This window comes from Equus asinus, chromosome 2, assembly GCF_041296235.1.
Source record: "Equus asinus isolate D_3611 breed Donkey chromosome 2, EquAss-T2T_v2, whole genome shotgun sequence".
NCBI classification, from domain to species: Eukaryota; Metazoa; Chordata; class Mammalia; order Perissodactyla; family Equidae; genus Equus; species Equus asinus.
Genome location: NC_091791.1, coordinates 60015943 through 60036143, shown reverse-complemented (window position 1 = coordinate 60036143; position 20201 = coordinate 60015943). Strand labels below are relative to the sequence as shown.

General features: G+C 55.9%; 1 protein-coding gene across 10 annotated transcripts in view; it reads right to left on the bottom strand.

The window, feature by feature from the left end:
• The window catches only part of SLC29A3 (solute carrier family 29 member 3), a 38452-nt gene extending 20676 nt beyond the window's left edge, over window positions 1-17776 (bottom strand). The window contains exons 1-4 of one of the 10 annotated variants that reach the window (XM_070489722.1): window positions 17664-17775; window positions 16629-16823; window positions 15035-15110; window positions 14231-14529 (exon numbers count right to left, since the gene is read on the bottom strand). In XM_070489722.1, the coding sequence (XP_070345823.1) occupies window positions 14231-14529; window positions 15035-15110; window positions 16629-16742 (489 nt within the window). In that variant the 5' untranslated portion in view covers window positions 16743-16823; window positions 17664-17775. Of the gene's footprint in view, window positions 1-14230; window positions 14530-15034; window positions 15111-16217; window positions 16358-16628; window positions 16892-17663 lie in introns of those variants that run through there. The other 9 variants (XM_044756710.2, XM_070489697.1, XM_044756722.2 and 6 more) reach the window with 9 other exon arrangements.
• Window positions 17777-20201: the final 2425 nt, after the last annotated feature.

Sequence of the window (20201 nt, the reverse complement as noted above, 5' to 3'; positions counted from 1 at the left end):
ACTTAATTCCTAATAAACATGTGGCGGTTCTTACTTATTTGCTGCTTTTGCCTGTAAGTAGAATTCTAGCAAAATGAGGTGATGTGGGCAGATTCTTCAGGTGGCCCCCATGATCCCAGCCTCCCGTGTTCACATTCTTGTGGGATCCCCTCGGCTCGGTGTGGATGGGACTGTGACTTGCTTCTAACCCAGAGAATATAACAAAGGCGACACGAGCATGTGTACAGGATCACGGGAGTATGTTACACGAGATGGGAGCGCCAGTCTCACTCGACTATTTTTCTCTCTTGATGGTTTGGAGGAGCCAATGGCCATGCTGGGGAACCCCACGTGGCAAGGACTACAGGTGACCCCTAGTTGCTGAGTGTTTCTGACCAACACCCAGCAAGAACCTGAGGCTCTCAGCCCGACAACTGGAAGGAAGTGAATTCTGCCAACAACCCCAGTAAGCCTGGAAGTGATGCTTCTCCGGTCGAGCCTCCGCAGAGACCGCAGCGCTGGCTAACCCCTTGACGCGGCCAAGTGAGACTGGAGCCGAGGACCCAGTGAAGCCGAGCCCAGACTCCTGGCCTACAGATACTGTGAGATAATAAACATGTGCTGTTCTAAGCCACGAAGTTTGTATTGTTTTGTTACACAGCAATACATTCCTAATTAATAAGTGTTTCGGAGAGCTGAGTTCCTACTGACGAGGGTTTTCCTGAATACGGCAGCCTTTCTGTTGCAGAGGCTCCTGCTCTTCGGGGGCTGTGGGACGGACCGGGTGACACCCTCTGAAGGGCAGGGGGAGCAAAGCCCCACGAGGCAGGCTTTGACCAAGGAGAGGCAGGAGATGGGAATGAGATGAGAGACAAGTTGCCTGCCTTTCCTCTCCCCTACCTACGGTTCTGAAATGTGGCGGCTCCCTGTGGCTCCTCTGGAGTCACCTCGTGGGCCTGAGCGGCCAGCTGTTTTGCCGCAAAGCTGTGGGCAGCTCAGGACCCCGCAGCCTGTATTTGCTCTCTTCCCTCACTCTTACTTCTCTAGGATCGCACTCCCTGACGGACCATGTGCACAGGTGTGGCCTCAGGCTCCTTTCTAAGAAACATTCGACAGCAAGGCCAACACTGAATTCTTGATTATGTACTTTGCAGACCCGCAGTGGGCATTTCCTTCTTGGGTCCATCCCATTTGCTTCCAAGCAAATGGAATTTTACTTCTCCCATTTTACTCAAGAAAATGGAACGACATTTGAATCCTGGCTCAAACACACTGCAGTTAGCAGTCGTGCCCGCTCCAGAGCGATCTGCACTCTCCATCCCACAGGGCATTTCCTGGGATGCAATGCTTGGGGAGAACCATGCCAGAGTTCACCTCCACTTGGGCCCGATTCCTGAGAGCTCCCTCAAAAGGCTCTGTTGTTATCTATCCCACCAGGTGCCCTACCACATGGTTGATGAACATGGCCTTGACTTCCAGAGGTGAACCCAAGGACCCCAAAGGCCGGCGCTGGCCAGGGAGTGGAGGAATGAGAAGAATACCAGTGCAATGGCACTGGGCCACCTCGTATGGCAGCAGAGTCTGTGCTGTCCTTGCACAACCCCAGGGGCACCAGTCCTGTAGATTATGATACGAATGGAGGCCCTCAGAGCTGTGCAACACAGTAGCCCTGTTTACACAGCCCAGAGCAAGCCTGCAGTCCTGGGGGTCAGTTTAGGCCTTACGTAACTGCAGGTGGAAGACAAAGCGTGATTCAGCAAGAAGGCAGGGCCGGGAAGTGGGTGGATGAAGCAGGCCAGGAGATTATGAGATGACGAGGCCTCCCCAAGCAGGTTTTTCTGCTTCAGCAGCTGGGAGACCCACAGGCTGGCACTCCCATGGCCCTCAGCCCGGCTGGGTGGCCACTGTTCATCAGGCCAGCATCTCTTCCTGTTTCAGCCCATTCCTCTGCTTACGAAGATGTGGCGAGCTGCTGTGTGCCCAACCCGGCGCTGGTGGTTTGGGCTATAAAACAGAAAGGACAGGGTGCCTGCCGCCCTCAGGGAGCTGTCGTCTGGTGCAACCCCACAGGTGTAGTACAATGGACACAAGGTATTGGGGGGCGGTCTTCCCACAGGAGGCCGTCTTGGACCGCATCCTGAAAGGCTGGGGGAAGTTTGCAGACAGACATGGGGAGGTGGGAGTGCTGGTGGAGAGAGAACAGCATGTGCAAAGGCACCAAGGGAGGCCTCTTTGCCACTTAGGACTGGAACCCAAGTTCATTTGGTGGAACAGACCCCCTGAGGGTTTCCTCAGCATCAACAGGAATCTGCTGAATTGAGACAAACCTGCACCGTGCAGTCCATTCAATCCAAACACACGGGAGAGAGGCAGGGACGCAGCACGGCACACCCCTCCCTCTTGGGGTGTCAGTGAGAGAGCGGCCCCGCCTGCCACCATTCTGAACTTTCTGACCCAGTGTGAGGTGGAGTGAGGCCCAGTTCTGAGGAACAAAGAGCAAATGCTGAGCTCCCTGCCCCTCCCCTGCACTCTGCAATGACCTGGGGCTGGGGAGGAGCTTAGCACATGGCGTCTGGCAGGAGGACTATCAAAGGTCATTCCTGGCACCTGTCAGGTAACACAAGCATGGAAATGGAAGCCCTGCAGAGTTCCAGGAAACTGACATGTGAACAAAACTGCCTATGTGCGGCCTGCACAGACCTCAGACCATTTGCTCCTAACACAGCCTGTAAGAGCAAGGCAGGGACAGGTTGCTCCCACTTCACAGATCAGAAACTGAGGCTACAGAGGGATGAGCTGCACGGTGGTGAGTGCTGTCGGCACGATCTTCTGAGGCAGGGCAGGGATGGGGCCAGGGGTTGGCGGGGGGGAGATAGTCATCACTGCTGCACAAACCCCAGAGTGGCTCCAGCTGAGCCGCCTGCCTCATACCACAAGCCCCGACACTGTCACTGGGGTGGCGGCCCGCCACCGGGCTGCCCCAGGGGCTGGACAGGCAGCCCACATGCCTTCCCAGCAGTGAGCAGGGGCCAGCTCACAGGATCTGAGGTTCCAGCAGGGTGGCCTCTCCCCTCTGCCCCAGCCCTTACATGCAGGTGACCTGCCCAAGCCAGAAAATGATGCAAGGTCTGACTTCTCTCCCCTCTGCCTGGTAACTCTCTCTTTTCCTTAAACCCCACTGTCCATTCCCCTGGGGCCTGTGGATCTGAGAGTGTTAAAAAGAAAAAAAAACAAAAAGATTAAGAGAAAAGACCTCTCTTCTGTCAGCCACCCGAAATGGATGGACACGGTCTGCTGATGAGCACAGACCACGTTACAGAGGACACAATAGCTGGGAAGCCCCGGGCAGGCCTCCAGCTTCTCTCCTGACTGTGCAGACCCCAGCAAAGACCCCTGGCCTGGTGGGGGTGGGGCTCATAACCCAGACTGTGGAAAGACCCCCGCCCAGAGGTGCCAGGGGCCAGTGGCGCCCAATGGCAGGTAGGCATGGAGGAGCCATTGCCGGCCCCCGCACGGGGCACTTGATCCACTTGCCATGGAGACGAGGAAACTCGTTTTCATCTCTTACACCCTGGCCCAGTTTGTGAACACCAGGATGGGGAGAAACGCTTCTCAAACACAATTTAAAAACCCACCAGAGCTAGGTGGCCAGATGTAAGGCCCATTTTTGGACGGGGAGCATTTCTTCCCTCCACCATGCTGAGAGGCTCTGTGCTAAGCGTCTCTTCTGGAAGAATTTAATTCCGGGCTCAGAGTCCAGGTAAAGAGGTTTCTTCGGGCAGGGAGGCCCCGAAATGAGCCTGTTTATCTCTGGCAGACCCTGGCTAAGCTTCCTCTCTCCAAATGCCATTTGGGCACTTTGAAATAAGTGCGGTAAATTAGTCACGAGCTGCAGCAGACTAACTCGGCGCCCGGCCGCCCGGTGGCTTCGGAGAGGCAGCTCTGCGCAGCCCCCACCTCAAGAGTGGGCGGCAGAGGCAGCTGGGCTCCTGCGGGGCGAGAAAAAGCGATTCGAGCCTGGGGGGCGGCAGCTCGAGGCAGCAAAGCGTTACCTGGATCACAGGGGCATGAAATTAGCAGCAGCGAGCGGGCTGCAGTCAAGAATAGTTTGCCATTGCAAACTTGCTGCCTTGGGAGAGAGAGCCGAGTTCTGCAGCCTGGGATGCTGTAGGGGAGGCACCCTCGCCCTGGCATCCACCAAAGTCATTGCTGGGCAGGCCGAGAAGCGAGCAGAGGGCAGGTGTCCCCATGAGGGGTGCAGCTGGCATCCTGTCTGTGGGTTCCAAGGCCCCATGTTTGGAGCTCTGGTCCAGGAAATCTAATGAGTGTGTGGCCGGGGGCATGGATGAGCTGGGAGGGCTGGCTGGGCAGGGAGGGAGGGTTGGTGCCTGTTCCTGGGGCCAGACAGGTGAGGGAAACAGAAGCCCAGATCCGCCTGTGTGAAGGGGTGGCCAGGGGCCCAAAGGCAGAACAAAGCTGGGCAGAATCGGAGAGGTAAGACCAGGAAAGATGCTGGCCAGACAGACCCAGTCACAGGTGGGACGGGGCCCCATCAGACCTTTGCACGCTGCTCTGACATCCGTCTGACACTCGGCCTCTCTGGCCAGCTCCAGGGCGGGCTCCCCGGGGTCACTAGAAACCTTATTCTTCAGCAGCCCTCCCCAGCCCGCGATCCTTTTTCACATCTCCTTGGAATCCCTGCCAGAGGATGAGCAAAGCTCCGAGGTTTTCTGAGTGAGCCTCCCACCTCGCGCTACTCAGTGGAAAGCTTTTTGGGGCAGACTTGCTCCGTGAAGTTCCCCCTTCCTGGCCTGCATTTCCTTTCTCCCTCACTGCTGGCTAAGAGGCTCACTCAGGGCTCCCTCAGGCTCAGAAAAAAAACCTCTTCAGCTTCGTTGCCTCCAGCCACCAGGCCCCTAGTTCCCTTCGCTCCAAACTCCCTAAACACGCAGCCCAGGCCCTCCGTGCGAACGCCCCCTCCTGGGCTACTCTGCGAAAGACTCCTCCACCTCCTCCAACAGTGCTGGCGTGGCCGGGACAGCTTCTGCAGCCCCCAGAGGGCCATTGTGTATCAGCATCCCAGGCTGACCGCCAGGGCGCTGGGGCATGTGGGCAAAGAGGAGGTGGTCTGGGGGTGCTCCGCGTGCTCCCTGCAGAAGGAGACCCAGGAGAGCCCCACAGAGGGGGAGTCTTAGGAGACCAGTCGGCACTTCCTCATCCCACACGCCATCGTTGCTGCAGGGTGCGTTTCTCTTGGGAGACCCACGTGGGCCGAACCACAGGCTGCTGACAGGCCTCAGGGGCACACGCGTGCACACTCACATGCGCTACACAAATACACACGCACACAGAGGACCCCCCAGACGCCAGCAAGGGGCCCCCAGGCTCCAGCCGCCATGCAAACCCCTTCCAGACGATGATGCCCGTAACGAAGGTGCCCGGCAAAGACTCCGATTGGGCTCTGCTCTCCGGCTACTTGTGATGATCAATCATGTTAAGGAGACACTGGAGCACTTAAGGCCCAGGCCATGTTCTAATTGGTCGAGGAAATCACCTCTGGATTCTAGGGACGAGTGCAGGAAGAAATAAAATCCAAGGCGGGGTGGGGGGGGGGGGCGATCGATAGCCCAGGAGGGCCAGGGAGCCGGCGCAGGTGGGGAGACGGGGCCGTCAGCACGCAGGGAGAAAATAAAAAGAGAATTCGAGAACTCAAGGCCACGGAAGGCATGACTGACAGCGTTTTAAGACAGGCTTTTTCTCTCCCTCTGCAGGACGCAGCAAGAGCTAAAAACAGAAGAAAAAGCCATCACAGGTATATTTACTAGGAATGGCACGCTGGCTGGCTCTGCAGTTAGAGTCAGAGGGTGGACAAGGGAATAAAAAAAAAATGACTCACTTTTGGTTCTAATTTTTAGAGATGGTTTAGAGCAGCCATCCATGCTGGCCTAAGCCACTGGGCAGCGGGGCGGGGGGGGGGGGGTGGCGACCTGCCCTCTCTGCCAGGCAGACACTCACCCATGCCCTGGGGCAGAAAGCCCAGAGCCCCACTCCCTCCTGCCTGATGCCCTGACTGTCCCCGCCACCCCCTTTTCTGGGATGACAGGGCTCAGGCAAAATCCTGCCTTAATCCACTCTCATGGGGGAGGAGGAAGCTCACTCACTCAGCACCATTCTTTGGAATTCTCTCAAAGAGTGGATTGCCAAATGGAGTCCAAGCATCTTTTGCATTTGGAGAGATCTGAGTGGCACTAGGATTGGTCTGCAGGAGCATCTCAATCCACCTATATCCAGAACAGTGCGTGCTTCTCAAGGAACAGCATGTGGCACAGAAGCGTGGTTCCTGGATACCTGCTCCCTGCCAGCTGGCCATGTCAGAGGCACCGGGCAACAGTGCCCAGGCCCACTCTGGGGAGAAGGAACTAGCAGTATGGGGCCTAGGAATCTGGGTACTTGCCTAGTACCCCAGGAAAGCTGATGGCAATTTGAATCCCTGTGGGTTGCAGCCCCCACTCTTGTCTTTGTAGCCCTGAGGCCCCAGCAAGCTACTTATTGCCTCCACTTTCCTCTCCTGCAGAATGTGGGCAAGATGCATCCTCATGGATGGCTGCGCGGTCAGGCAGACAGGTGCAGCAGGGTTTTTCAAATTACAGGTTGCAGCCCATGAAAGGATAAGAAATCCACTTAATGGGTCACGACCAGAATTGTATTTCCTTTCATCTTTGGCTGATTTCTCTCCTATTCCTAGAGATGGACCAGCTGCGTGCTTTTCCGTGTTCCCCCCCGCCCCCTCCCCGTGAACCTGAGCCCAGGCCCTCCGTCTGCTCACCGACCTCCCTGAGCTGTGCTTCCTCCGCTTCCTCAGCACCTGCTTCTCCCTCTCTACTGGACTATTCATATGAACACACAAACTAGCTGTTATTTCTCTTGTGTTTTAAAAGCAGAAAAGCCACACCACTGTTGACCACACTTCCCCTGCAACTCCTGCCTCGTTCCCCTGGGAGGCAGTTTTTTTAAAGCCAAATTCCTAGACACAGTTCTCCAGGTTTGCTGCCCCCAGTGTCCCTCCTCCAACCTCCCCTCACCGCCTCTGGGCCAGCTTCTGCCCCTCCTCCACAGCGCTGCTCCCCAAGGCCACCAAGGACCTACACAAGGTTAAATCCAAGGGCAAACTGCCCCTCCCCCATCCTCAGCCTGGGTGGCTTATAAGCCACTTAGAAGATTGGCGCTGAGGATCACTTGCTCCTCCTGGAAAACTACAATCAGAGGGTTTTTTAGAGTGTAGATGCTGCTTTATGAGATGGTTGTTTCCATTACAGACATGTAGGTGTTGCCAGGTGAAATGCGCATTGTGGTCAAAAGAAGTCTGGAAACATTTGAAAATGCTGACGTGGGGCACAGCGTTAAGAGCCGGACAACATGGTTCAGATGGCCCAGTCTGAGTCCCCGTTGTCATTTACTTTGTGCCTGGGAACAAACAACATTTTTTGAGCCTTGGTTTCCTTCCCTGTAAAATGGGTATAATAATACCTATCCTTAGGGCTGTAGTAAGGACCAAAATGGATAATGCAGATAAAGCCTCTGGCACATAGTAGGTTGCTTAATGAATACTGTGGAATTAATGAGCGAACCAGCGTCCTCAGCACAGTGGCCAGCACATGGCAAGGGCTTGGTAGAGGCAGCAACCGTTACTAGGATTCAGCGATGTCCTCGCACAGCAGCCACCACGTGGGAGGTGCGCAGTACATACGGGACATCCCTCCCCATGATATCTGGAGGCTCTGTAAACTCTGCCAGGCGGGTCTGTGAGCACAGAGGGCCCAAGGGCCACAGAGCCAGGCACCGAGACACCGGGCGCAAGGGTACTGTGAGGGCTGGAGCGGAGTGACATCTTTCTGTCGCCATCTGGGCTCCTCCCGGCCACCCTGCAGTCCCATGAGACAGACAGACCCAGCTTTATCCCAGATACAGGGATTTCAAAAACAAATTACCTGTGGCTCTTAAAACTCCTGGAGCACGTCTCAGTCCACTCACTGATCCAGCCCAGAGGGGTCAGTGGCTGTCCTCATGGCGACAGCAGCACAAGGAGCAGAGGCCGGGACTGCCTCCGTGAAGCGTGTGCCTCGCCTCTGTTCCCATAGCTTCACTGCTCTGGCTGTGTCACCCCAGGTGTGAGGACGTGTGCCTCGGGGCCCAGTCGCCTTGACTCCTCCTTTTCCAGGAGCATCCTTGGACAGCCATCTTCCTCTGTGGAGCCCCCCAGCTCCCACCAAAGGGAGTATCTACCCAGAGGAAGGGCTGAAGCTTCTTCCCAGGGCCATCGCTGGCGGCTGCAGGACTGAGGGAGTGGGGGACAGCCAGCCATGCCGGGGAATTAAGCCCAAAGCATTTAGGGTAGACAAGTCCCAGCACCCACCTGAGATTGTAAGGGGCCCAGTGAGGAGCCCCGCTCCGAGGTGGCCTAGGCCAAGAGAGCCATCCTTGGACTGCCCACAGGGAGACTGCTCTGCTGCTCCTCGAGGAAACGCTCCCTGCCGCTGCCAGCTTTGACAATGGCACTGCAGGAAGTTCTTCCAGAGGGCTTGCCGAGGTCTCTCATGATGTGGCCTAAGCCCATGCAATGGGCCCTCTGGGAGAGGCAGAGAATGGCTGCTCCTATCCCCATGGGGTCACCCTTTCCCTGGATCACGTGGCTGCATGGGAGCCTCACCTGGAGAGCTGAAATGCTTGTGCCCAGGGCCCTCCTCAGACTGCACGTGGATCCTGTGTGTGTGTTTGTGTGTGTGCGTGTGGGGGGGTCAAAGCTCCGTAGGCGATTCTGTGTGTGGCCAGAGCCGAAAACACCTGGGTAGAGGGACAGGCCAGGGAGCACGCTGGTCACCAGCATGGTTCTGTTGGCCTCCAGATTGGTCCAAATCTCAGTTCTGTCACTTGCTAGCAAATGACCTTGGGCCAGTGGCCTAAAATCTGTGGGCCTCACTTCTCCATCTGGAAATGGGGGGGTGACAGTATCTAACTCAGCAGGTCGTCCTGCAGATGAAGCAAGATGGTAAGCCCCGCGGCGCGCGGGCACGGGGTGCACGGCAGGAACTTCTAAAGTCAGCAGGTCACTGCCAAGACCTCTGATAATCTGTTCTCCACTTTCCTCTTCTCAAAACTAGTTCATCCTGGTTCCTTTCAATCCTTCCTCCCTGAATTGGGATGTCTGCCTTTAGTTGTAAAAATAGCTCCCAAGTCATGCTCTCCTGCTTCTAAAGAAGGGGGCTGAGGGGTTGGGCCAGGACCAAGGTGCTGTAAATAAGGGGATGCCCTAGGCCAACCTGGGTCCCTTCCCTGTAGCAGGAATCCCAATCGTGTCTCTGCCAACCCACCTGAAGGATCAGAACTCCTTTGGTGCTGGACACTGTGACCCCCAGATCTTCTTCTTCTCCCTTACAGAGCCATGCCATCCCTATCTTGCATTGGAGTGATGGGGCTTTCCTCCCTAGCCATACGATAACTAACGCAACAAATATTTATTGTGTGCTCCTACGTGCTGAGCACCACGCTAGCTGTGCTGAGCGCACAGGGATGGACAGTAAGAGAGCTTTATTCGTTGTCCCCAGAGAACTAACAGTTTAGTGCAGGAGGCATGCTCATCTGTGAAACTGGAATTGTCACCATGGATAATAACAGTTCCCGCCTCACAGGGGTGCTACGGGGTTGAATGAGATAATGCAGGCCGGGCACCCACCAAGAGCAGGGCCCCACCCCCGTAAGCACTCAACACCACGAGTGGTGTGATGAGGACTCAATGGGGAGAGAGTGGCCTCTGGAGACCCAGACCAGGAGCCCTGGCTCAGAGGGGTGGCAGCAGGGGAGGTTCCCAGAAGTAAGAGAAGCATCTGCCTCTTTCCCCATTCCCTGGGACAGGCTGTTGGGGTCCCCTCTGGTCAAGGGATGGACGACACAGCAGCAGATTGCCAGTCCTGGGTCCTGGCCCTGCTGACACCAAGTCAGAGTGTGGGTTCCAAACCCACGACCCGGCCAAGTCCTACACCCCCGTCAGAGAAGAGCCCTGGGCAGGCCAAGGCACACAGGAAGAATGTGCGGGAAGGGGGAGTGGAGGCCTTGAGGCAGGGAATGACCAGGAGAAGGTGCAGTCACTGTCCTCTTTGGGGCAGAAAGTGGGGCAGGTACAGCCTACGCTCCCTGGCCCAGGGGCAGCCCATACAGGCCTGCAGGAGAGGCTGAGGGGAGGGCAAGGGGTCCCCTACAGGATCAGGAATGGCTTACAAGCCCCAGAGCCAAGGGACGACCTGGAGGGGGCAGGAGAGAGGAGATAGGAAGGGATCAGGGAAGCTGGCAGCTTGGAAGCTGGTCCAGAATCCAGAGATAGAGCTAAGGCACCTGGGGTTCCAGGGTGGGAAAGGAGGCCAGACCGAGGAAGGGCTCTCCACAGGAAGAAAGACAGTGTTTGGCAGTGTCAGGGTGTGGGGTGGCCCCTGTCTCCAGGACAGTCCGCTCTACACCACTCTCCGAGCATGACCAGTTTGGCAATCATTTATCCACTTAAATTCACCGTGAAATTCTCCACAGCCTTTCCGAGCTATGTGATTTGGGGCAAGTTACTGAACCTCTCTGAGCCTCTGGCTTTTTGTCTGAAAAAACAGGGTTAATAAGAACAATGAGTTCAACACGCCTGCCAGCACGGCAGGCCCAGAGCTGGGCTCAGAAGATGGCGGCCATGATGGGTCCCCCTGCACCTTCGTTTCAGATCAATTCTTCCTCGTTTAGGCTCCACTTTTTTGGCTCTGGACTCACAGGCCTGTGGTGGGTTTATTCAAAGTTCTTATTCAGAGGCAGAGACGGGGGGAGGTGAGCGGGATGCGTTCTAACCCATCCCCAAAACTGTCCCAGGCAGAAGGAAATGAGCCTGGGATGGCAGGTGACCTTGAAAGTGACATAACTGAGGGGTCTGTCTGCAAACATTCCTGCTGAGTCAAGCTCCCCATCTGATGGTACCCATCCCTGGGAAATAGTAAGAGGAAAGAGGAGAAAAAGACAACATCCAGACCCACAGCTAATTGAGTTGCAGGTGGCGGCTGGAGACAGACCCATTTGACTCTCCCCCTCTCTCCCCAAAGTGGCCCTCAGGTGACGGAGCAGACCAAGCCTGATCTCTTGCAGGGAAATCAGGAAGAGAGGGGGAAAGAACTGGGGAGGTGGATGGCAGGAATGAGGAATTAGGCAAAGAAAAATGACCGACAAAATGCAGAAACGCCCCAGCATGCTTGCTTCCCAAACCTGGCCCATGAATCGAGGGGTGACAGGTCTCTCATCTCCGATGCCAAGAGCCAGGAGCTCCGGGCAGCCGCAGGTACTACATCTGCACCTGCCAGCACTTGGAAAGAGGCGATAAAGCATCATAGCAGGGCCTGGAATGCTAAGTGTCTGCAGCTGGGCAGGGACCGCCTTGCAGCAAGAGCAGCAACCGCAGACGTCAACTGCGTGAGGGCCCTGCTCTCAGAGACAGGCCTGTGCTCCCCATCCTGCTGCGGGCAGTCTGCTCCCAGGGCAGGTGCAGACAGGACAGGTGCACGTGCAACCTAGCCCCGGGGGCAGCCCTAGGCTGGGGGTTGGCCCAGACAGACAACGATCTTCTGGATGAAGCCCAAGTGGGCTGGGTGATTTACTGAGGCGGGCAGAAAGCTGGGACGCTTGAGTCACTGGTAAATAAAAGTGGATCATAAAGCACTAGCTGAGCCAGAAGTCTGGAAATACACCAGGGCCGCACACAGCTCAGAAGTGGGGCCCCATCCCCCAAATGATGATAATGCCATGATGTTTACACAGCACTCGCAGAGCAGTGCCAGACCCTATTCTGCATTTTCTGTACTCATATTAATTGACTTAATCCTCACAACCCTAAGAAGTTGGTGGTAGTATGTGCCTGTTACATGCCAGGAAAACGAGGCAGCACAGAGGCCAGAGAGCTCAGAACTAACAGAGGCAGGGCTGCACCCATGCCCTCGCCGGATCATCTCCAACTCCACTGTGCCTTCAGGCACCTGGGTGCTTGTTAGCATTAGCCCCTGACGGGGCTGCGCTGGGGTGGGGCCCGGGACTCTGCATCTCTGATAAGCTCCCAGGCAAGGCCTAGTCCCAGGCCCACACTTTGAGCAGGAGGCTCTAAACTGCCACACCACCTTCCCATGGCACCTCTTCAGCTGCTGGAGGCATCTAAGAGCTCCTCAGTTAGCAGAGTCAAGGGGCTGGGGGAGGGTGTGGAGGCTTAAATGCCCCTGTGCACACCCCACCTCGGCTCAAGTCAATCAGAATCTCTGGGGGGGCCAAGACTGGGATTTTTTAAAAGCTCCCTGGTGACTCGGATGTGTGGCCATGGTAGAGTCATTGAGACAGACGATGGCTTAGTCAACGTGTCAGATTCACTCCTATAAAATGGGAAGGTTCCTGGGGTTCGGTCAGGGGTTTCAAAGGTGCTTTCAGGAAAGGAGTGGGGAGCCATCTCCCGGGCCAGTCGAGGGGTGTGGCTGGGGTCTGCTAGGGTACCCTCTTCTCATCCTCTGGGGCACCTGGGGAGGAGAGGGGCAGCTAGCAAGCCCTCAGCCTGGCATGCCTTCAGAGATGCCCCCGCTTCCCACAGTCATGAACTTTCAAGAGAGAGCAGACTCTGGCCTAGATCAGCTGTGGAAACTGAGGCTCCTGGCAAAGATGAACCAAACCTCTGAGCCCTTTTCTAGACCAGGCCGTGACCTTGACCCAGCCCAGTCTTAGCAAGAATCCTGCTATGTCGGTTTATCAAGAATCCCCTGACCCTTGATATCTGATCACTCTCGATATCTGATCAGTTCCTCATCCTCCACCCTTGGCATCTATGCTCTTGGCCTGCCTTTAGCAAGAATCCCCTCCCCTCAATGGCTCCTCTTAGTAACTGTCCATCCACTGACCCCGCACTCTGCTCCTCGGCCGTAAACCCCGACTTGTCCTTCGAGTACTTGAGTGGAGCCCGATCTCTCACCCTTATTGCAGCGGTCTTGAGTAAAGCTTCCTGACCGTTTTAACAAGTGGCAGAATAATTTTTGCTTTAACACTCCCCTCACCCAAGGGAAAAGTCACCCCACAAAATGAGCAGCCCAGGGCGGCGGGAGGGCGCTTGGTGCCACTGCCAACCAAACACATTTTAGACTCCTCACCTCGGCATTCAAGGCCCGAGCAAGACTTCAAGGCTCAGGCAATGACCTCAAGTCTTATTTTCCTCTTACGCGCTCCCTACATAAAGCAAAACTGGATGCTTTGCTGTTCCTCATATACACCTGAAACTTCCTCCCATCCTGCCTTTGCCAGGCTTTTCTTTCCACCTGGACTGTCTCCTCCCCATTCTTCTGATCCACCTGCTCTGAATCACAGCAATCTCTGCCTGGTCATGAGACTACTTACCCTCGAGTCTTCACTTCCTCCTGTCTTCCATAACTACACAACCTCCCCTTTTAGCTGGTTACAATGTTCCCTGGGATAAAGACTACATTTCCTAGACTCCTTTGCAGCTCATGTGGTCACATGACTGAGTTTTGACCAATGGGATGTAAGCAGAAGCAATGTGTGTTACTTCCAGGAATGTTCTTATGTTATGCCTCTCCTTCTCTTCCTATTTGATGTAATGGCTGGAACTCCAATAGCCATCTTGGACTGTGAAGTGATCTTGAGCACAGAAGCTATACATGAGGCAGCAACTGGATTTCTGAAAACATGGATCATCACATCAGCGCTGGGCTGGCTGCTCTGGACTTGAACATGAGAGAAAACTATCTTCCATCTTGTTTTAGCTACTGCTCTTGTGGAATTTTCTGTAACTCATAGCTGAACTTAATGCTATTGGAGCCACCCTTTCAAACCCCTGGAGGCATGCACTCTGGATTCTTAGGTTTACCATCCTACAGCTGCATAGAATCATCATTTGCATCTTCTTCCCAGATAAACAGTAAGCAATCTGAAGGCTGGGATTGTGTCTTCCCCATTTCCATGTTCCCCTGCCACATGAAGCAGGAGGTCTCAGACACAACACAAAGCATGTCTTCAGCCAGAGCTGAATGTCTTCTACTAGACCCCACATAGCTTCTGAAGTCGCATGCCTAGTCTCAGCACACTGCAAACCTGCCTGCAACGCTGTACCCACGCAAAGTTGCCCTTCGCCCCATCGAGGCTGCATGCTCCACACCCCGCACCCTGACTCTCAGGAGGAAGGTGCCCTTACCAGGATGTCCGAGTCCTCAGGTTTCTCCCTTGTGGCCGGGATGGAGCAGTTGTGGAGTTTGAATATCCAGTACTCCTTGGCAGTGACAAAGAAATTCCATGGCAGCAGGCCGCCAATGCCCAAGCTGAAGAAGATGATGTAGGTACCACTGAAGCGGTCCTTGGGCCTCTGCAGGCCGGGTGGCGGGTGGTCCAGCAGCTTCTCCAGCAGCGCTTCCTGGTCAGCTCGGAGAGAGCTGCTCGCGGTTCTGTAGGTGGAGTTTGAACTGTAATGAAAGTCATCCTCCGAGACCACGGCCACTATAGGAGAAGATGGAAAAACAGGGAGAGAGTAGGCGATCAGAAGCTGAGGCTGGGCATAGCTGGGGACTTACCCATCCTCCAAAGCTGACTATGCCCCCACCCTGGGGTCGACAGGGTCACCAAAGCCTGGCCGGAGAGCTTCAGGTATAAGGAGCAGGGAGAAAGACAAGATGTCAGAACTTCACGTGACCTCAGGGGTCACCCCCCCTTCCCTGCCCCATGCAGGGGCAACAGAGGCAGCAGGCGAGTGTGGGGCTGGCTGGGAGTAAGGCAATGCAGCAGAGTCGGGCCTGTGGCAATCAATTCAGAAGGGCAAACCTGGTCTCAAGGCATTCAAATTTCCATGCAGCCAGAAAAAAAGGAATTGGACCTTAATGGGCAAAGAAGCCTCTCTAAAGTTTTTCAACTTTATGTGAGAAAAGTGAGGAGCAGGAAAGTGCGTAGAACATCCTACTATTTGTGCCAAAAAGCAGGGATGGGAGGGGTCGGGGAGAATACCCACACTTATTTTGTATATCCTCTGGGACTTCACTGCATACTTCTGTGCCTTTGAATTCTGAACTATATGAATGCATTACCTATTCAAAAATAAAGTTATAAATAAAAATAAAGGCATTCAAATTAAAAAAAAAAAAACACGGTATCTAGAGCGGCGTCGAGCAGGCAGTTTGAGACTTCTGACAGTCCACTCTCTCGTTTGTGAGGAAACAGAGGTCCAAAGAGTGGAAAGTCACAGGCCAGGTAAACGGCCAAGCCTGGGTGTGCAGCTCCTGCCCACGTCCCCAGCTCTGTCCATCGCATTTCACCAGGGGACAGCCACTGGCAATCTGTGGTAGCACCTAAGACAAACTATTGCCTACCCGGCCTTGGGCAAGTCACCATGCCTCGGAGCCTCAATTTCCCATCTGCAAACCTGGGGAAGCCTTTTTACAGTGGCCATGTAACTGCAACTGGCTGGCGAGGCCTGGCCCGGGGTAGCAGCTGTTGAACAGACGTCAGCCTCTTCCCCGGCATCCTGGGCTCGTCACTTGGCTGGCCGGCTGCTGAATTTGGCTAGGAGACAGCAAGCCTGCTTCCCTGCTCTATCTAGCACCCAGGACGTGGCAGCAGCTTGATAAACGGGAAATATTTCCATAATGCTGAGGATGGGACACGGTAGTCCCTTCTGCAGCAGCTTCCTCCCTACAGAATCTATCAATCGATAAAGGCATCTCAGCTCACACAGGTGGCTGAGCCTTCACCCAGAGCATCAAGCCAGGCGGGGTGGGGCCTGTCTTCCCTGGGGAGTTGGGAACACCTGGCACACAGGCACAGAGCCTTATCCACCATTTCAGGAGAGCCTCACGGCATTCTTCTGAATTTGGCAGCACAGGAGTGACTGCCTCCTTTTTTTCAAATGCAAAGAATGAGGGCTTAATGGAGCTCGATTTGTCCCACATTCAAACAGTAAGAATTCCAATAGTTAAAATTAAACCCAGTACTCACGCATGCCAAGGTCTGTGCCTAGCATTTGAGCCTGACAGCCACCTAATACAGTAGGTATCAGTCCAAGATCCATTTGATAGATGAAGTGTCTGAGGCTCAGAAAGGTTGAGTAACTTGCCCAAGGTCACACAGCTACCAGATGGCAAGAGTAAGGTTACACAGCCAAGCAGTGTGAAGCCTAAACAGACTCCTCGGCTTACCAGGGAGAAGGCTGGCTGGCAATGTGAACCCACGTCTGCTGGCTCCAAGTACAGATGTCCCCTGAAGGCCTCGAGGACAATGAGCTGTGAGTGTAGGCGAGGGCAGCGCTCAGGGCACCCTCATCAACGTTTGCTGGCTGAATGGACTCTGCGCGGCCAGGATATTCTCCCCTGCTGGGGCAGTGCGCAGTCTGGAGCAGGCAGGCAAGGCTGCCGGACGCCCCAGCCCGAGCGTCCGAGTCAGCAAGTCTATTTTAAACTCCCCTGGTTGGGCACAGCTCTTTCCAGCCTTGACTCCCGGGGAGCCCAGCACTAACAGACCAACCGGAAGGTGTGGTCACACGTGCACGTGCATGCACACACACACACAGCTTCTGAATTAGTGTTTAAAAATGTAAATACTACTATGACCTGTGTACGACAACACACAAACAGCAAGTGGTTCTTTCCAGACGCTCCAGGTCCGGTGGTGGGTGCAGGGGCCAACGGCTGGGTCGCTCGGGCCCACACTGGGCTGGGGCCCATTCTCAGCTCCAGGGGTCTATTTGTCCAGGACCATTCAGCCTTGACAGAGCTTCTGAAGAAGGAGCCAGGAATGTTCTCTAGCTTGGGTCACAGGCCAAGGCAGCAGAGTGCACAAAGTCTTATTACTCTTTATAAAAGCTAGCTGCTGGCTTTTGGATTAAAAAAGAAAGAAAAAGAGAAAGGGAAGGAAGAGCCCCAGCGTCCCCAGCACAGGCTGGCTGTGGCCTGGTGTGTGCTCCTCAAGCCCCTGCAGGAGCTGGCCTGGCTTGGCCCTGCTCCCTCCCTGGCTGACCTGGGGCATGGGACAGAAAGAAGAGAAACTTGTGGGGCCTCAAGCTACTGCAGACTGTCCTCTGGCCAGGAACTGAGACTGGTTCCCAGGAGGTTCCTGACTCTGGCTGTCAATCTCCCCTCTGTGCCTCAATTTCCTCATGTGTGAAATGCAGGTAGGGGGCTGGTGAAGCTAACTTATGGGAAAGCATTGCTGGGAAACAGGGCACCACCCAGAGGCCAAGGCAGAATCGGCCCTGGGGTTGCGGACAACCCCAGTCTCAGGCTCCCCCATTTGGACCAAGAGTCAGGCAGCTTCTGTATACTGTGGCCTGACTTGTCCATACCCAGGCCCCCCACATCCAGGCGGTGAGGTCCAGTCTCAGGAACTCCCCGAGCAGGGGGAGGGGAGAAAGAAGGTAGAGCCCCAGCGAGAGGGAGGGAGAGCAGGGAGGAAGAAGAGGGACGGTGGAGGGGGACACAGCTAGAGGCGCCGGCCAGGGGTGCCGGGTCTGGGGTCCCACGGCTCCCGTGGAGCAGCCCCAGGAGGGCGGGAGCGGGAGGCCGCCGAGAGCGCGAGCCAGGGGCGCCCGGGAGCCTCAAGAGCTGGTCAGGGGCCAGGCCCGCGCCCGATCTCCGGCCTGCACTTACTGTCGCCACCACGCCGCCGCCACCGCCGCCTCCCGGGCCGCCAGGGCCACTGCGACTCGGGGCTCCGCGAGGCCGCAGGCCAAGCTCCGCCGCCCGCCCCGCCTGGGCCCGGGCCCCGCCCCCGCCCCGCCCCCGCCCCGCCCCCGCCCCGCCCCGCCCCGCCCCCGCCCCGCCCCCGCCCCGCCCCCGCCTGGCTGCCAGCCGCGCCCCCGGCCCCGCCCCCGCCCCGCCCCGCCCCGTCCCGCCCCCGCCCGGCTGCCAGCCGCGCCCCCGGCCCCGCCCCGAGGCTCCGCCCCGCCCCGCCCCCGCCCCGCTGAGGCCGGCGCTTCCCGGTTTGCAAACTGCGTTTGTAGGCTCGGTGCCGGCGGGCGCCCATTGCACAGGTGGAGAGCGGTGAAATTTCTGTACTAGAGCTCTCTGAAATCCAGGCGTAAAATGAGGCCGTAGATGCCAGCCCTCGCTGCAAATTTCCTTCACCTCCAAGGAACAGCCCTTCCCCCCAAATGTGGTAGAGAGTTTCTTTTGGAGGGGTACCCAGGCCTTAATTTTAGCCTTCATTACATTTGAAAAGAAATCCTCTAAAAATCATTTTCATGACCATTCTCTCATTTTATCCTCCAACCCTGTGAAATGGGACTGTTGTCCCCATTTGACAGATGAGGAAACTGAGGCTCAAAGACGTGAAGTGGCTTCCTAGGGCACACAGCTGGCAGCGACAGAGCAGCAGACCCCAGCGCCAAGACTCTTTCTTTCATACCAAGCAGGTGGGTGAGGCCAAGGAGGGAGGAGACAGCGTGCAGGACAAGAGTCCTCCAGTCCAGTGAGGGCGGTGGATGCAGGGCTGCTCCTGGTCCAGCCCGGGATCAGGATCCCATGTCTATAGTGCTTCAGTGATTTCTCACTTGGCTGCTTTGCTCCATGCGAAGTCCTGAGCAGTAGACAGTCATTTTCACTTTGTCTTTGGAGAACGTGTGTGTGAACCAGTGAGACATTTCAGTCACCTGCTGAGAGATACGGAGGCAGGAGCCCCCTTCAGTGCTCTGGGGCTGGGGGCTTTCTCCAAGTGGAGGAGGCGCCAGACACCTGGGGGTTGGCTGGCAGCTAGGGCTGGTTCTCCGAAGGGGCTAGGGGGTAGTACGGCCTCCATCACTGGACAGAAAGATGTGGGAGGAAATAGGTCACTAATGCATCGGCTGGGCTGCTTCCGGCCAGGGTGGGCTCATCTTCTCCTCCAGGAGCTGGACAGGTGGCCAAGGTAGTGTCTAGCTTCGGGGCTAGATGAGTCGGGTAGCTTTGGGCACACTCAGCTTCCCAGGGAATGTTCCAGGCTGTGGGGGATCAGGAAAGGAGCACAAGAGTGAGGGTCAGAAGCCCCGAGCTCTGGTTCTGGCCCCACCTCTGACTGGCTGAGTGACCTTGAGGAAGTCTTTTTCCTGAGGGCACTTCAGGGATGAGATGAGAAAACCATCTCCCCTGACAGGTTATCAGAAAAGAGAGAGATGAGGTAGAGAGAAGACAGAGATAGAAGTGGCCTTACAAGACTGAGAGTAGACCAACTCCAGGAGCAGGGAGGGGACAGAATGGCCCAGCAGTGTGGGCAGGCCCTGGAGATTGGCTGGGTGCCCACACCGTGGCCTGCCGTTGTCGTGGGAGGCCGTGTTGGCCCCTTTTGATAAGTGCCTAGGAATGGAGTGGCCACATGCTTCTGCCTTTAGGGTCCCCTGCTTTGTATCTGGGGTGGAGCAGAGTTGATGACAACCTTGCAAGCTTAGTCAGAGAAAGTCAGGGGAAATGTTTGTAAACAGCAAATGCTGCACACCCCCTGGGCATCTTCGTTGTTCTGAACCACACTTGAAGGAGAAAAAGAAGTCGGGAGAAAGAGGAGGAGGGGAGAAGGAGAAGGGGAAGGAAGGAAAAGTCAGCCTCCAAAGGCTCTCCTTTGGGCTGATAGTTTACGACTCCGAGCCCTCTGAGAAGAGCATCCTGTCACTGCTCGGCCTGGAGATGCCCTGAAAGGTTCTGAGTGCTGGCCGGCGTCTCGCTGTTAGTGAAGGACTCACTCCTGGCCCCAGGGAGCTGGGAGGTGATGCCACAGGGAGGCTGCCTGGCATGGTGGACGGAACTGGAACCAGATAGACCTGGGCTTGGGTGCTATTTAAGTATCCCTGGGAAGTCAAGCCTCAGTTTCCTCATCTGGTACCAACCTAACAGCCTTCTATGAGGCACAGAAAGTAGTACTAGTTGCTGTCAAGGAAGGCAAGCTTTGAAGGAGTCCAAGGCACAACCCAGTGAGGTAGGCACTCATCTTGCACATGAGGAACCTGGGGTATGGAGAGGTTAGTGTCTTGCTCAGAGTCACACAGCTAGTAAGTGGCAGAGCCAAGATTCAAATCAATGCCTTTTTGCCTCCAGAGCCCAGTGAGAGACTCCATCAAAGGTGGGTGGGAGTGAGGGTAACACAGCTCTTCGTCTTACCCAGAGCCTGCTGACCTGTAGGTGATTAAGCAATGGGAAAAGCCTGAATATTTGCACAGCTGC